This window comes from Ammodytes marinus, assembly GCF_949987685.1.
Source record: "Ammodytes marinus genome assembly, chromosome: 23".
Taxonomy (NCBI): domain Eukaryota; kingdom Metazoa; phylum Chordata; class Actinopteri; order Uranoscopiformes; family Ammodytidae; genus Ammodytes; species Ammodytes marinus.
In genome coordinates this window covers 3,543,162-3,560,809 of record NC_137227.1, presented here as the reverse complement: position 1 = coordinate 3,560,809, position 17,648 = coordinate 3,543,162, and the positions used below count along the sequence as shown (strand labels likewise).

General features: G+C 41.2%; 1 protein-coding gene across 3 annotated transcripts in view; it reads left to right on the top strand.

Annotated features, from left to right (window-relative positions):
- kcnip4a (potassium voltage-gated channel interacting protein 4a) overlaps positions 1-17,648 on the top strand; it is a gene marked incomplete at its 5' end in the record, with an annotated part of 138,495 nt that overhangs the window by 104,135 nt on the left and 16,712 nt on the right. The window contains one exon of one of the 3 annotated variants that reach the window (XM_080052211.1): positions 3,851-3,971. The exons of the other annotated variants lie outside the window; for them this stretch is intronic. Within the exon in view, the coding sequence (XP_079908337.1) occupies positions 3,860-3,971 (112 nt within the window). Of the gene's footprint in view, positions 1-3,850; positions 3,972-17,648 lie in introns of those variants that run through there. 3 annotated transcript variants of the gene reach the window in all.

Here is a 17,648-nt window from a genome sequence, read left to right as displayed (position 1 = left end):
CATAGCCACTGCTTGTGAGACAGTGGAAACTTACTGTTGGTCCTGTCGACTATGCTAAGGCAATGAGTGATAGCATCAATTGATAGTTTCAATTGTTTTTTTGTTTTTTGTTCTCTTCACCTGTTGTTGTGTATTTGATGTATTTGCATTGAATATTGTGTATGCATTGTTGTTTTTCCTTGGAATTTGTTTGAACTCGACACCATTGAAAATGAGGGTCACTCCTCAATTGGTCTCTCGAGGATAAATAAAAGTTAAATGAAATGAAATGAAATCTTTGTCAATTTGAATATTGAGAATGAAAAGTGGCTAGACAGATGGCAGCAAAGACTGAGAAACATATGTAATTCATTCCAAGATCAATGACTATCAGTCCACAGAGGCAGATGAACAAAGGCTGCAGTTTTGTCCCTCAACATTTTTTTGGATGCAATTTTTTTTTCGACCCATAAATTCCAGTTAGACGTCCTCTGTTTAAAAGTCAGTGACATCACGAAGTCATGAGTGTTCCAAATCACCCTCCAAAATAACACCCATTCAGGAGAACTTTTCCCCGCAAATGTTTGTTTCACGTCATAAAAAATTTCAACACTCTCCTCTATTTTCTTTTTCCAATTCTCTTCACCAAAATAATTGTGTTATTTCAAACGTTCAGATCAAAATAGCACTGTCGGCTCCATACAAGCTGAAACGTTTTGTTTCTCCATCTGACTGAACTGCCATGCTTTAAACTGTGCTAGAGTGGGGGTTGTCCAGGATTTGTGTGACATTAATGGAGCAATATGTGGGGTGTAATATTTACCTGTCAGTGGTGTTGAAAGAATCATGGCACATTTTCTCATATTTCTCACCCTCTCACCTCTATCCACATTGCTTCAAAAATGAATTATTTACGGTATCTCCATGATGCTTGTGATTGGTCAATAATTGTCCATGTTTTATTAACCATCAGTTTTAAAGGGACTGTTAGGAGTGCCAAGCCATATCAGCATAAGGCCTGAGGCAGTGCATCCCTCTGGCTTTGGAAAGGCTTGGCTGCATTCAGGGAAAACTGAACCTCGGCTTGCCACGGTGGCTTGAATGGGCATGTGATTGGGACTGTGGCTCCATTGATGTAGTGCCAGTGCCCACATTTATACTGGATGTTGCAGGCAGCGCAGGATTCTTTCCAACAGTTAGGTCAGCTTACACCCCAATACACTGTACACGACAGCTGGCTAATGCTTTGAACCTAGCCAGCGATTCTTCCCCATGGGGCTTTGTTATCGACTTTGATCGACTTACTATTGGGAGGCATTACCATTTAGAATTAGGTTCCATTGTGTTTTCCCACTCTTGTTGAAGTAGAATTGTGCTGATTAAAATGAACCCAATTCAAAGGTATATTGTTCTTCAGACAGTTTCACAAGCAATAAGGCCTGCAAAGACAAGGTTTTTTGGCCATTTGGGTACACCGAAAACAAGCTGTATATACGTCCATACATCACCTTCTTAAAAGTTGATATGGTGAACATCTGCTTAGTTACACATCCATTAGCTACAGAGGAACATTAGCATTCATTTAGAGGTTGTGTTTCTTGTCATTGATGAAGTCATTATTCACTCTCCTTTAAGGCCTGGTGACTCTGGTGAATAATATGTGGCTCTATTAGCTGCAAAATGCTCCACTATGTTCACAGGCTATAGTTGCTAGCGTGGCCTATTAGTTGTTTGGTGTTGGAAAGGCAGTGTTCAGTGGATTTTTTAGTGCTTCGTTTACTGAAAACAGCATCTGGAAACTATGGTAATGAGAGCGCTTTGACTGGGAAACCAAAACTAATATAATATAATAATATACAATATAATATATAAGAGTTAGCATGGTCTGTAGAACTGAGGAGGAATTGCAAAATCCGGTGGTAATTTTCTGTGGGCTTGTCACAACGAAAGGCACGTTTCACATTGCACATAGTTATTCCATCAGTTGTTAATATAATAAAATATATATTATAGCAGCTTTAATGTTAAAGTCAACATTTATTAAACATTTCACACACACACACACACAAACGTCTCTTTGATATTGAAAACAATTCAAATTTACTTTTTAACCCCCCCTTCATATTTCCCACAAATCCATGCAGTCTTTATTTTCAATATGTATTCTTCACTGTCTGTGGATGAGAGCCACATAGCAAGGACTCCTCACATGGCCATCCATACTAAGTAAGATGTGTCTGCAGAATATTATTGACTTTTTCAAACGGCATCATGCTAAGTTATTATTATAATTTTCTCAATAGAATTACGTCCCCTAGTTTCTATTCTGTGTTGGTGAGAAAATGCTTTTTTTTCTCTTCCATCCATGGAGTAAGCAGCAGCCTCTTATTGAACATTCATCATGGAGCAATCGAGTGAGTGGCGTCTCTTTTCCCGGTGCTTAAATTGCACACAATTGTTGTTGACTGTAATTAAAAGTGGCTTTGTGCATTTACATCAATGATGTACTACAGCTGACTTCACTGTCAATGTTTTACAAGCAGGGGAAAATCAGCGTTTTTTGGATGTTTTGAGCGTTACTTTAGCTGGGTTAATTATCTGTGCTGCAATGGCTGTATCGAATTGAGTTATTTCAGACGTTGTTTTCTATAGATTTGTGGAAAAATCATCTGGTGGTGGATGATAAGGACTATGACTACAGAGGGACAGTAGATGGTGGTGTCTTCATAGAACGTATTCTTTTAAAAAACGTTTCACCCGTTCTGGTTTCATTGATTAATGTTTGTACGCATTGGGGTTTCTCATTGCTTTAACCCTTTTTTTATAGAGAAAATGACCATATAACTAAGCTTTCTGAAAGCCTGGTTTCAGCACTAGTTTGAAGCACGAGATATTTATTTTGTTGGTTTGATGAAAGTAGATTTAAAATGAACACTTTATGAGAAAGCTACAGTTTTTGGCTGTCCATCCTGCTTTTTTCTCAGTGGACTCTTTTTTTCCCCCTCCATTTTTTCTCATAGTCTTCAACTTCAATCCTTCCTGTAGCCTGGAATATAATGGTGATGATTTACTGACAATACAGTATCAATGTCTTAGCACACAACACAATGACTCAAAAGTTTTGAGTCATACATTTAAATGGTGTGGTGTTTTGACATATCCTGGTGCGATCATCCAGTGCACATGTGTTTGCTTTTCACCATCTTTTTCTACAGACTGTCTGTACACGTATAGCTGATTCAAGGCCAGCCGCGTATCTTCCAGTGTATGGCCCGACACCTCCCCTCTGCCTGGGTCTCATCTGCCCTCCCTCCCTAGCCTCTCTCCCTCCCTCCCTCACTCCCTCACTCATATACACTCGCTCCTATCTTCCCTCCCTTTGCAGTGAGGCAGGCAGTGCGCTTGAAAGAGCCAGACAGAGCCACTAACTGTTCCAGAGGAGCAGAGTTTACTCCACTGCTTTCAACCCTTTATTTCAGAAGAGAAGAAGAAGAAAGTGTTGCGATCAGAATGGTTGGACTTCACTCCTTGTCCAGTTTTTAAAATTGCCAGTTGACCCTTTGGAGATCAGAGAGATCCTACATGACGTCTGGACATGGCCAACCTTTCTGGCTCATTTTAACCTGACCCCAGACTGGATTAAGTAAAGGGGGTGTGGGCTTTAGGAGGCGGTTGCCAGCAGGGTGTGTTCGCCCCCCCCCCCCCCCCTCCCCTGCGCGTGTGCTGGGTTGTAGCGCTGGAGTGGGTGCAGGGGAACTGGAGCGTAGGGCCAGGAGGCAGCTCTGGTCCAGAGGTCGAGGAAGCTGGCTCGGGCTCCGGGCTAGGCTCCGGGTTAGGGTCAGGGTATGGCGGGGGCTCGGAGCGCACCGAGGGGGGAGTAATGCTGAGCGCCATATGGGAGACGGAGGGGCTGCAGACAGTGGGCATCGTGGTGCTGGTGTTCGCTTCCATCAAGCTGCTGCACCTGCTGGGGCTCATCAGCTTCTCAGAGGGTAAGACACATGATGGAGGGAGAGGACGCAGAAATAGGGAAGATCACAGCTTGATTGATGTCAGTAATCCGGCTCAATGTCAAGCTTAATGTTCCCTTGACAGGCTTTGGTAGCTAGAACTCTTATAAACAAACTTAGTTTCTAAGACAGCAATTTGAAAAATTCAAGTTTAAGTGAGAGCCTGCAGGTAAAAAGATTGTGTTTCCAAGCACTGGTCAATTCTGAGGTTTTTGTCTATGTTGCTTTTATAACATGTCTTCTTTCAAACTAGTATACATCACAGGTCCAACATGTACATTCACGAGTTTATTTGACTGAACCTTGTCTGTTTGTGTCTGTATATATAATTTTTCAATACTCCAAATCAAAAACTTGTAAAGCATTTACACCAGATGAACTTTCCATAATAATAAGCTCTATCATGACGGTTATTACAGAAGGATGTTTTCATATGTTGTATCTGATGTATGATACATTTCATTCTTAAAAAAACATGCGGAAAATGCATTTTTAAGACCTGTACATGGTATTCTTTTATTTATATAACGATAATAGACCGTATCCAAAATCTGTTCTGCAAAAAAGTTGTAAAAAAGAAGAAATATTAACTCTGGCTTCATCCAACTAGTAGATGTTTTAGTTTTTAAAGAGATGCAAATTTACGTATAATAAGTTAATTATTGCCAGACTGGCATATTGATTCAAATATTTCTGAAAGACAAATGGACTGTCTTGCCTTAAGAGGCAAGTTCTGATTCAATGTCTAGAGCTGGGAGAAGGGAGACTACTACTTAATATAAAGGCATCCGAGTTGATTACTTTCCTAATTTGTGTGGGTCCTTCTTCTCTTTCTGTGTACATAGTATATAAGATGTGTGAACAGTCATGTTAATTAGCTCAAATTACCCATCATTCTCTTCTAAGTAAGGACAGTGTTAAGGCCAGGACACACCGGCCCAATAATCGGGCGTCGGAGGGGGCGGGGACACAAATCTGTTTGGTGTGTTCAGTGACGTCGGCCGTCGTAGGGCTTTTTTTCAGACGATTCAACATGTTCAATCGGCGTCGGGCAGTCTTTCAGCCGGAGTAATCTGATTGGTGGAGGGCTAGCCCGTCTCTGCTCTGCCACGGCAGCGGAGCAGATATTAGTTTCACTTTTGTCAAACATGATTTAGGAAGCTCGGTAAAATCGGAGATTGTTCGATTGTTATGTAGGCTAAACACAATCAGCACACAGCATTAGATTTTCCGTGCACATGTTTTTTCAGAAATAGTCTTGGTAGTTTGGGCGAGGAGCGGCCACAGGTGTGTGTGTGTGTGTGTGTGTGTGTGTGTGTGTGTGTGTGTGTGTGTGTGTGTGTGTGTGTGTGTGTGTGTGTGTGTGTGTGTGTGTGTGTGTGTGTGTGTGTGTGTGTGTGTGTGTGTGTGTGTCTGCAGCATGCATTCTCTCCATTATAATGACAGCCTACATTATGTTAACAGCTACTTAATGTCATCCGGCGCAAGCGCAGATCGTACGGCAAGTGGGTAGTCGGCTCAGTGTGTTCCTCGCATTTTTTCGTCCGTGTCGGGGAGAATGAAGCTGCCTGCATCGGCAGACTCCATTTTCTGGCGACGGTCAGTAGTTGGGCCGGTGTGTCCTGGCCTTTAGGCTCACTTGGCACCGAGCACTTCAAGCCTAAATAAACTGTTTAGTTTAGATCTACTGCATTAAATCAGGTAGAGCAGCATAGTAAACACTTTGAGCTCATCCATCAGACATCTGTTTAGTAAACACGCCTCATTGTCTAGTTAGGATAATCAATCAAGAGGGCTTCAATGCATACTAGAGAGGGTGAGAAACGTGGTTGTGTTGTGTAACAAGTGTGTAGCTGGAAAAAGCTGACCTGATCCCGATAAAAGTATTTAGAATGGAGCACGGAGGTGTTAGTGTTTGTGGATTGACCATGGTTGTGTTATTTTAAATGCTTATGCTCAGCGCAACAGTTAAAGCTATTAGTGCGTAACTTTGTTCATATGAATGAATGTCGGTTGCATTCAATCCATTTCCAAACGATTGGACACAGTTGATATAGCTGAATCAGCTCCACAAAACTCTCAAAAAAGCGTTAACAAACTGGCGTCTCTCCCGTGACACTGGTGCAGAAGCTCAAGAAGCACCCACAAAATGTTTCAGTTGTTGATTCTGCTTCTTAGAAAACCTGGATTTATTATATAGCAGAAGGTATAAAATCCATGTGCAGCAACAGTGTTGTTATAATTACTCGGAATTCCTCATGGGGACCAGAAGTTACATACTATGGCTTAAACATGCTTCGCTAAAGGCCGGTGAGACTGAAACCTGCTTTCCCCTCCCCTCTGCATCAACAAACCCAGCCAACATGCTATTGATTTTAATCCCAGATGAGATGATACACATGTCAAACATGGCCGTCGATGTGATCTGCCTTTCACAGAGGTGTCTCACCGTATGATTACTCACAGAATATCTGATACCTGAGCCTTTGGTTATCTGACAAGCAATCAATACAATTGATGTTGTGGATGCGTTTTGAAGACATATCGCAAAAGGGATTGAACACAGGACTGAAATTAGGGAAATGGTCTTGAAAATGATGAGAGATCACAGGTCTTTTCAAACATGTAAACACATGACATTCACAGCTGTGAGCAATTTGGAGACGTTAAAATGATGTCAGCCACAGTAGGCCTACATGTTTGTTGAGCTGGGACTGAAATCTGTCTTTGATGATTCACGTTGTTACAATCCAATTGTGCAAAACTCACATATATTGATTTTACTATCATATATGATGAAGAAAAAGCATTTAATCCTTACATTGAGAAAAACTGGCCTTTTTGCTTGAAAAATAACTTAAAGGTTCAGTAAGCGGAATGGTCAGTTTAGCTAACTTCCTGTCAGTGACTGCAGTTAGCATTCCCCTCGCTCGTCCCTACGTCACCACATTAATGCAATGCGGTCTTCAAGCAGCAAGTTATCTAGCATCCTCTCAGATCCGTAAGTGCAATACAACTTGATAAAAAAACATCAACACAGACATTGGGAAGGATTTGTACCAGCATCATATACGTGATCCCTGTATAAATATAGGGAGATTTAACACATACAGTATATTTACATAAATATATTGCTTACTTCACCTTTAATGTCCAGCTACTGCACTGCTTCCTGTTCATGCCAACACAACACTCACACATAAAGAAGAACTATAACTTTATATTCTTGAAACGACAATCCATGTTAGCAGTGGTAAGTTAACCTTCTCCCTCTTTTGTCTGTATAAAAGCTCTCTGGAGGTGTTTCAGTGAGGGTGGCCGCTCTGCTTAACACTCACAGTCAGATATGTTCACAGCTGAGAGCTGCCCAGTACAATCACACCCTTCTCCTGCCAGCCACTTGAGCAGCTCCACTCAGGCATATTGGAGATAAAAGTCTTAAAGCCTATCCCTGCTTTCCAATCCCCATACTTCCCTACTCTTTGGTATGCCAGAAAAAGATTTAGGATGTCCCAATACATGCAAGTCAGTTGTAGTATGCTGAAGATACATAAATGCCCCACTAACCCCAATAGAATTTTGAAGTATTCGTCTTTATTCTTGACATTTCTCGACATAATGGAAAAAAACGTCCTTATCTGATTTTTTTTTCTCTCCTGTGGCCCTAAAACTCTTCTGTACTTTAGTATGTAGTGTAGTAAAAAGAAAAAAGTATGCGATATGGAACGCAGGGTCAGTGTGGTAAATGCTGAGGGCTTTTCTCAACCGGCAACCCACAGACTTAAGATGGCAACGTTCCAATTGCAGGAGAGTACACTGAGCTGAGAGCGTGTTCTCGGCTATTTTGTACACTATCACACTTTTCTACTGTGGCAACATCTGGCAGCAAAGAGGGGACTGGGAGCTTTGTTGTGATCAAGTTGTAGAAGCAGACCACACATTGCAAGCCGTAGGGTATCACATCTAGCCTGCAGGGAACTGTACCGCTCTTCAGATCACTTCTGCTGCTGCACATTGTAATATTGCCTTCAGAGCTGAAACTGTAGTTTATTAACAGCCTCTCTGAGCCACTGGCACTCCATTGTTGGGAGAAATATAACAGGATCCTTGCGTCAGCCTCGACCACAATCACCAGAGAATCGTACATTGAATATGAGCAAGCCAGCAATGCCTGGAGAGTAATGTATGGGGAATGACTTTCAGTTTTAATTAAGAACTAATGCAGTGCCCGTTGTGGACTTTTTTTGGCAGAACACCAAAATGTGGCTCAATAGACGGGCTTTCTGCAGTTTTGTTATTACGGAACCACCGTTCTAGATAACCTCACACTTGGCAATGCATTCCCTTGGATGCTCAGCCACACACTGGCAAAGTGTCAAGTAGGTCGGATAAATGGTTGTTGAGAAATTCCAAGGACAGACAGACACACACCTCCCCTCATTTATTGTTAGCTGTAGCTGGACTGGTATGTGTAAATATGCATGTTATTCTGCTAACTATCCCAAGGCTCTTATAATAATTTCATTACTGGCTACATGTGGACTCAACTTGGCGAAGAATATGACACAATGATCTTGAGAGACATTCTAATATTTGTGTAGAAATACATCATATATTAATCTTCAAATGTTCTGGTCTGATTTAGTTTTGCTGCATGTTGGGCATAACCCACACACCTTGAACTTTTTATCACACGTATGACAATTCATATTTACACTCGTAGGATGCAGACTAATCAGTGTGTCACAACATGATGAATAATTATTTCCTCTCCCTCAGCCCGAATCCCAAACCCGTACACCTTCATTAACACACACACACACACACACACACACACACACACACACACACACACACACACACACACACACACACACACACACACACACACACACACACACACACACACACACAGACATTCAGACATTCACAAATATACCATTACCCGAACAGAGATTGCACACTGTGTCAATTTGGACGCGCCGTGTGCTATTATCAGGGGGGGTGGGTGGTGCAGAGATTGTCTCAGCAGCACTGATATCCATCTAACAAAGTTTTCTTCTTCTCTTTGTCCTTGATGGGGATTGATGGCCTGGCAGCAGAGGGAGTTAGTGTCAGCACTGACCTGGGTTCAGTTTGTTGACCATTGTTCTCTGTTCACTTTGTGTAATCAACACGTCTCGGCTCTGCTGGGTCAACCGGTTGGCACTAGGGTTTCTAAGCTGTACCACAAACATCAGTGGTTGTTGTAGGAGCTATTGGTTAGTTAAGTTATCATGACTTTTAATATACTTAAAAATTCAGTTATGGATCAGTTAATTTTGACGATACAAGATTTTGACTGAGCAGACCTACAACATGCTGTTGTTTGGTGGTGTTCAGTTTCTAGCAGTTATGGCGTGCTGCTTGTCTTTGATTATCCGATCATATGGGTATAAAGCTGTCCATACATTTGGAGAATCTAAGTTATGTTAGGTATCTTAGTGGTCTCTCAGTCTCTGTGTGTCTGTCTTGTGCAGGTATTTATGCTTTAAAGTGGCGCCAACAGGGTGCCATTTGGAAATGCTGTAAAATATTGAAGTAGTTTCTTCATTTTGTTAAGTGCAGGAGTGTGTATATCTGCAGTAAACACACACAGACACAGACACACACACACACAGACACACACAGATACACGCACACTTCTTTATGGGCGCTGTACAAACTGCGCTGCATTTTTATTGGATTGTTTTTCTTTTGTCGAGCAACAGGCACATCCATCATCAAAGTTGAGTCAGCTGCTGCAGACGTGTTTAGCATATTTTTCATTATTTCACATAATTGCATTTAAGATCTGTCCGCTTGCTTTTAATTGGCAATGTCTAACTTCGGAAATAAATCCTATTGTTGCTCAACTAATAAAATTAAGAATATGCAAAAAAATAACAACTCACAGGTGTACAGGTAGCAACGTGAGATATATATTTTACGGGCGGTTCATCCAAACCCTGCAGGCTGTCATTTGTTCCATCCACTTTACCAATCCATTTAAAGGAAAAGGACAAACAAATCAACTGGTCCAATTACCCTTTGGCTATTCTCCATGATGGCTGTTTAGAGGGGTTACATGATTGACTTAACCTTTGCTTGCTAAGCTATGGGGTGGTTTCACCCTGGTGTTTTCAGAGGGGACGGAGGAGGGGCTTTCGAGTCAGGGACACAACGACTAGTATCACTCGAGCACAATCAATTCTGATGAAAACATCACAGATAATACATTCTGATGGGGAGGAGGATGAGATATGCTTTCTGAGCGAGGGGGTCTGATATCCAGGTTTGCGGGGCTCAAAGGCTCCCCCGTGGAAGAGGGAGCTGGGAGGCACACTGCATCCTTAAAGATGTATTTAATTAAATGACCTCGGTACCAATGCAGTATAATGCACAGTGTCTTTATAGCACCAGCTTGGGATACTGTAGTGGAACAATGGGGTATTACCGTGGCCGAGTGGCCTTGCTTTATTCCACTGACATTTTGATACTAGGAAGGAGACACCTCACCAGGCAAAAGGGAGACGCGGAGAAGTAGGATCATGGTCTTAACAGGATCACTTTATTAAAGGTTGACATCAAGGTTACAGCTAGTAGACAGCTGCTACTATATCAACACAGATGTTACTTATTCATTACAATCATTCAGATCTTACCAGAATTAACCTACTCTCAACCGAACTTTGGAAAGGGGAGCCCTGACCCACAACCATGACATCTTGTTCCTCGGGCGAAAACAGCGCGCCTAGTGGCAAGCACTATGGCCTTTTATCAGGCACTTGGGTGTGTGTGTCTCTGTGCATGTATCTGTCTGTGTGTGAGTGAGAGTGTGCATGTGTGTATGTGTGTGTGTATCAGATCTTACATCAAGTCATATTAGAACCTAGCTGCTTCTAATAGATTATAGTCTATTCGTAGCAAGATGTTGTAATACGTGTTCCTATTTTTCTGCTGTGTCTGCGACAGTTGTTGTTGTGCAGCTTGTGTACTAAGGTCATTCTGACCTGTGTGGCAACAAGGTTAACCCTAAGGTTGCCTTGCTTTCTGGTCAACTCAGAGAGTTCTGTAAAATGACAATATATCTATTTGTTGTAAATTACTACAATACCCTCCGATGTTATTAAATGTGAATATGCATGTTATGATGTGAACAATGCTGCTATTTGAATATATGCACATTGTGAGGAAAATGTTGCATAGTATTATAAGCCTAAGTGTTATTAAAAAGATTATATATAAGCCTTCAACTTTATTAAGAGCTTTGGAGCTGCACATGGGCTGTTTATATTAATCAATGTTATGCAAACAGTTTGCTCATTTAGAATGGTCAGGACAATGATCAGTCAACACAATTAATAATGGTGTTGCAACGTGAATTCACAATACTTTTCCTTAACTAAGCCAAGGACATAGGGTTGTCATGCATAATGCAGTATTTACTAGCCAACAGTATTGCTAATTGCATCTGTCATGCTTTTTCCCAGCTGGGTTGAATATCCCAGAGCTTTACATCGTGCGTTTAACGTCCAAAACTTTAAAAAAAGAAAATATGTCAGAAATGTTGTGAAGTCGGACAGTTTGCGATCGATCAGCCTTGGGTTTGAATCCACCCCAAACTGCAAGAGTTCATTTGTTCCCTCAAGTGTTAAGTTAATATGTTTGATTAAAGTTAAGTGGTAGAAATAGCTTATCCTGCAAACCTCCATCAGTTGGGAGCACTAAAATAAAGAGAAATGGGACACTGGTAACAAAAAAAAAATGCTGCCTTGTACCCTAAAGTGAAAATATCTAAAGACAAGGGATGATTCTTAGTATATTGAAGCAGCAAACAGCTAGGTTTTAATCTGCAAAGAGTCTGATAAAATGTCTTACAGCCAGCCAGACCTAACACACAACATAATATTACCTTTTGTACTGGTATATTCATAATACTCATTCCACATTGTATAGTACAGTTAATGCACTGCAGTTACACAGGAAAAACAAAGATGGATCACTTAACTTGTTTGAATAAAATCGGCTGATGTTACAAACCACAATTGATCTGTTTGAAAAAAAAAAAAAAAAAAAAAAAGGCAGGCATTTATTTTATTACAATTATGAATAAAAGCCTCATTATCATAGAAGCAATAAAGTGAGTTAGTTAAAATGTAATAAGCCCCCCAACCAACTTTGCTGATTACAGTGTCCCCCCCCCCCCCCCTACACAGTCTCAAATGGGAACAGATGCCTTATTGCCCCAGTTTGGCTCGCTTGTTATTCTTTTGGCTGAGCTAAAAGTAAATAGAGAAAATTTGATTGCAGCCCAAAAAGATTGTCTTTAAATCTCAAGCTGGTCATGTAAAATACTGTATAAGCAGTGAAATGTCTTCTCGGAAATACAGTAAATCCATAAATCCAAAATGAACCTTTCGGAAAGTGACTGTTGGTAGCATCAGAAATATGAATCGAGTCATAAATACACTTTCCTTTTTAAGGATAATTTTTAGCCACGAAAACTGTAATCCAAAGTGTGATGTAAAATAAAATAAAAATGAGCATAAACCTATGATATACAAGGTCTGCAGTACACATGGCAGAGGACATTTTCTTCCAATGGTAGAGCAAGTTTTTCTTTGACACACACTCTCATTGAAACACTTCCGAATGACAAATCATTGCAATTTAAAAGCATTGACTGCTCCCCTGGATTCCAATAAATGCCTCTGGCCTGCGGTGGGGTGTGATTATTGCCAGTGTGAGTGCATGCTCTCCCTCATAAAGAACCTTGGCATCCGATCCCCAACGCTCCACTCAGTACGGTCACTCGACTGGAATTATTGGACGTTTACCTTTAAAGATGAAGTAAGCGATTTATTTATGTTAATGTAAGTGTGAAATCGCTCTTTATTCATACTGTGATTACTTATATAGTGTACGTGTTTCATAAAGCTGATCTCTCAGTCACTCACTCTGTATGTAATCGGCAAATAAACTTTTCGGGGATCCCGAAACTGGTATCCAATCACAAGAGAGAACGCTACAAACCGGCACCCGTCTCACTGACGGTGCACGTGCAGAGCAACAGATGGGTTAATGTGTATGCGCCTACAATGGCTGAGCAAATCCTTCCCAATGTCTGTTTTGATGGTTTTTATCATGTTCTATCACACTTATGGATCTGAGATGATGCTAGATAACTCGCTATTTGAAGACCGCATTGCATTAATGTGGTGACGTAGGGACGAGGGAGGGGACCGCTAACTGCAGTCAGTGACAGGAAGTTAGCTAAACTGACCATTCCGCTTACTGAACCTTTAAAGGAATAGGTAAAAGAAATATGGTTTTATGAATGAGCGACCTTGGCCAATTTTTTGAATAAAATAGAAATAAAAACAGATTTTGAACAATTCCTTTTTAAGGCTGAAAAATGAACCTCTGAGACATAGAAACAGATGTTTTTCTCTGACCCAAATTGTCTTGTATGAAGTGATTATAGCCACTGTTCTGTTAGTGCATGAGCCAAAACATATAGTAGCAATTTGCATGTAACGCCAAAATATGTTGGCTAATGTGTTCTTTTTGGCAGTTAAGTAGATGGACTGTAGTGTGCGCTGCTTTGCCATGTGCTTCGCAATAGCTAACCCGAAGGGAATATAGGCTTCAGTCCAGTTGGATGTTTACATAGATCTATTCCCAGTCATGTTGGACTTGTATTGTATATATTTGTATCACTGGCAGCAAAGCACAACAACTTTACGTTGTGTCGCAGTATGGGTGAATCCATACAAAATTTAAAATGCAAAATAGTGTTTCTCTATTCGAGACTCTTGGACAGACAGTTGGTATTTTGCAGTCTCAGTATAACGAGCCCATTTACCTTTGGTTTCTTCAGAGGACATCCAGTGACCCAGCCTTCCTATTCCTCAATTTCACAGCCATTTTTTTCCTGCCTGCCATAACTGAACTGGAGGCTGTTTTATTTAATAACAGCAATGACATATCGCTCTCCCACACTCCAATCTTAAGGTTTATTTGTATTCGGGGCGCAGCCAAATGGGAACAAATGGCAGATATGTATCCACCCTCCTTCATTGTCCTTGTGATTTATCTGATGTGAGCCCATTTCTCTTTACACAGTCCGGGCCTGTGTTTGAATTACAGTCCATTTTATTGACTTGGATCTGCAGAGACTTGCAAAAAAAGCTCAATTGTGATCAGCGAATGTCCACTGTTGGCCTCTCTGGTACTGTGGTGGGTGCCAGCCAGCTATGATTTGTTTTGGAGCATTGGGAAAAGTATTTTCTGATTCAAAGGGGAATTCATTACACCTCGGGGCAAAGATATAGGCCTTGCCAAAAAGGAGCTAAACATTTTATCTTCTGTCCCCAAGGCAGATCTGGATATGATTTTTATTTTCACAATCACTTTATTTGATTTTAGTTGGCGTATTTCTGTCTCAACATGCTTTTTTTTTATAGGTTTTGTTATCCCGCCAGATCACACCCACCTCCAATTGCTTTCCTCATTTACAGTTAAAAAATCCAAGGGGGCGCCCTTAGCTCAGTTGGTAGGGCGTCCCCCCCATGGGCCTCGGCCAGCAGCGGACCCGGGTTTGATTCCAGCCCGCGGTCGTTCTCTGCATGTCACTCCCCTCTCTGCCCCATTTCAACACTTGAGAAAACCAGAGGCAAAAGAGGGCTGAACTCTGAACACGCATATTGCCTTCCAATGTATTTCAGTTGCTGGGAATGTGTATCCAAAAAATACCTTTCCATTAAATCACAATGAAAGCATTCCTCTGAAGGCATCACAGTTGTACAGTCATTAAAAACTAATCTATTTGGCTTCCACACTATCTAGTAAACTCCTTTGTATATCCCTCTGCAAGTCTTAAACTGCTATTATATTGAATGGCAATCAATGTATACTGATATTTCTTGCTATTTTTTAAAAGTCAGGCATCGTTTGTTAACAGTTGTATTGTTGACTTAGACAATACTTGAGCAATACATCCATACATCTGGCAGTGTAGTATACGGCTGGTAGGATCCTTCCTTATGCCAGGAACGTTTGGAATGACTTCACACAAGCAGGTCAGACTAATATCCTGTTGGTCTTTTTTTTTTTTTTGCTTTGGAAAGATGCCAACCTGGATAAAACCCCACCACTATCCAGCCTGCCAGACACTGTGTATCTGCTGTCCTTGTCTCCCCCCTGTCAATGTGGCTGTAATTTCAGTTAATTGCTTACTGCCACAGTGTCACATTTGGTTCCTGTGTTTTCGCCCGAAAAACAAACACACAGCCTGGGGACTTAAACACTGGGCAGAGGTGTTAAAGGTAACCTGCTGTCTGTCTCCAATCTGTTACTCTCACTGTCTTACTGAGTGGCTTAGATTTCATTTACCTAAAGGGCTTTCTGGTCTCTGCATTTGTGTAAAGGAAGACTTAACCCATACAGAACCGGTGTTCTATCATTATCAAATCGCTATTATAATATAATGAATGAGGTTTTCCTTCCCTCAGTCTTCCCTGCCTTGGCCCAGCTGTCCTGTTTATCCTAACTCTACATTTTCCCATGTGTGATGTCACTCATGGGAAAATGTAGGGTTAGACAGTGAGACCATAAAACAGTCTTTCTGCCTTTTCTCAGTCTAGGATGAACTGATTTCTAAAATGTTTGCACATGTCTACATAGAATCTCAGAGTTAATTACACCTTCATATTCCCACCAGTGAAGTAGGTATTTAAGCAGGTGACAATATGACCTTCTGTTAATTTGTTTCATGTGTCGCAGTGTTAGTAATACTGACTTGACCTTTTTAGAAAGACAAACATCGACAGGGATATTATTGACCAGCCTGCGTAGCATGTTGCCAATCATTAGCATTCAACGTAAATATCAATGCAATTAAAACAGCCTGCGGATTATTACATTTGCCAACTGGTGTTTCGAGTGATTTCTTAGTTCTCTCATCAATGGAATACTGTTTAGTTTTAGTTTCAAACTGCAGAGAATGTGCATGACAATGGGTAAAAGGTTGTGCTGTGGGTAAGGGTTGATAGGTTAGGGTTAAAATATACTGTACGTTATGATTATGTTAAGTTGCTATTCATTTTAATGTAAAGTTTCAGTGACATCTTTGTGTTTCATGTACGTTTTCAGTCTTTGCTTTTGAAGGAGGATATGATTCCCTCATTTTGACTGTGACACCATCTGTCTCCAGCTCTACAGGAGAGCGATTAAGTCATTAACACCTGTAGAAAAAAAACACTGGTGTGAGGAAAGTTAACATGTCCAATACTGCTTGTGTAGCATTAAATAAACCCATCAGTCTAGTGCCTTTGATCTAATTCATTACTTTTGAACTAGAAACCAGTTTGAATCCAAACCAAAGAGTCACATTAAGATGGTAGGGCTGCACTTGTGTCCACTGCCAGATAACATCCCCCCAGAGAAGGGACTATGGAGAGTATACCATGACTAAAGCAATGATCAAATTCCAACTGAAGCCCTTTTTCATCATTCCAATGTGAATGACGGTGAGTTCTGAATTACAAATGTCAGCCACAAGGCTTAAAGTAACTTTCTGATCATGTCTAACTTGTGCTGTCTTTGTCTGCAGTTAGCACCATACATACATTGTATTGTGAATGTTAACATATTTTGCCCTTAGATGGACAGCGGCATACACAGTCCACCCGTCTTATGATGATATGCGATACCCTGAGATTTGGTGGTTGATTGCTCTATGATGTATTGCTGCGGGTACTGAAAACAGGCTATATTAGGAGTGAGCCGGGGATGAGATGGGATCAGTATTGAGTTAGGTTCAGGTGTTAAGTCTGTCGAGGTGGTGTTTCATCAACGGTGGCAGTTGTTATTGACGGGAATAGAGATTTTAATTGGGTCATCAGAGATTCTTACTTTCTCTATAAAAGCCTTCAAAACATGTTTGGGTTTTCTTGAAAATAAGAATTAACATAGGCAAATCTCATTGGTCGAATGTTGTCACGTTTTTATTAACAGTATGATCATTGTTTCATAAGCACATTGTGCGACTGTAAAGATTGGAAGTCGAATCAGGCTACTTCAACTATTCAGGGTCATTTACCTGTGTGGAAACAGGCCTTTCTTGACTGAGCACAAAGTCAAACCAAGAGCGGTGGCTGACACTTGTTCAATTAGCCTAAGTTAAAATGGCCATCAAAGTGTACCACAGAGCCATTGTCCAAGTGAGGTCAAAGATCCTCTGACCAACACTGTAAACCTGTAAAGGCTTCACGTGCTGGGTGGCGCTGCCTGTAACATTATCATATTAACTGACAGAAGATGAGTTGTGCTCCCATGGAGTCATGGCCTACTTCTGTGAGGCCCGCCTTCTTGGCGCCGCGCTGCTAAAGGGACGACTGGGAAGCTGGAGGAGTTAAATTGTATAAGTTACGATCTGGTCTAACACACACACACGCGCATGCACACACACACACACACCACACACACCCCCCCCACACACACACACACACCACACCCCACACACACACACACACAATCACACAGGCAAGTAGAAGCTCTTGAGAAAAAGACACTTGATGCTACTACATACACACAGAGAGGTAGCTACACTGGTTTAGTATGATAACATTGGGTGAA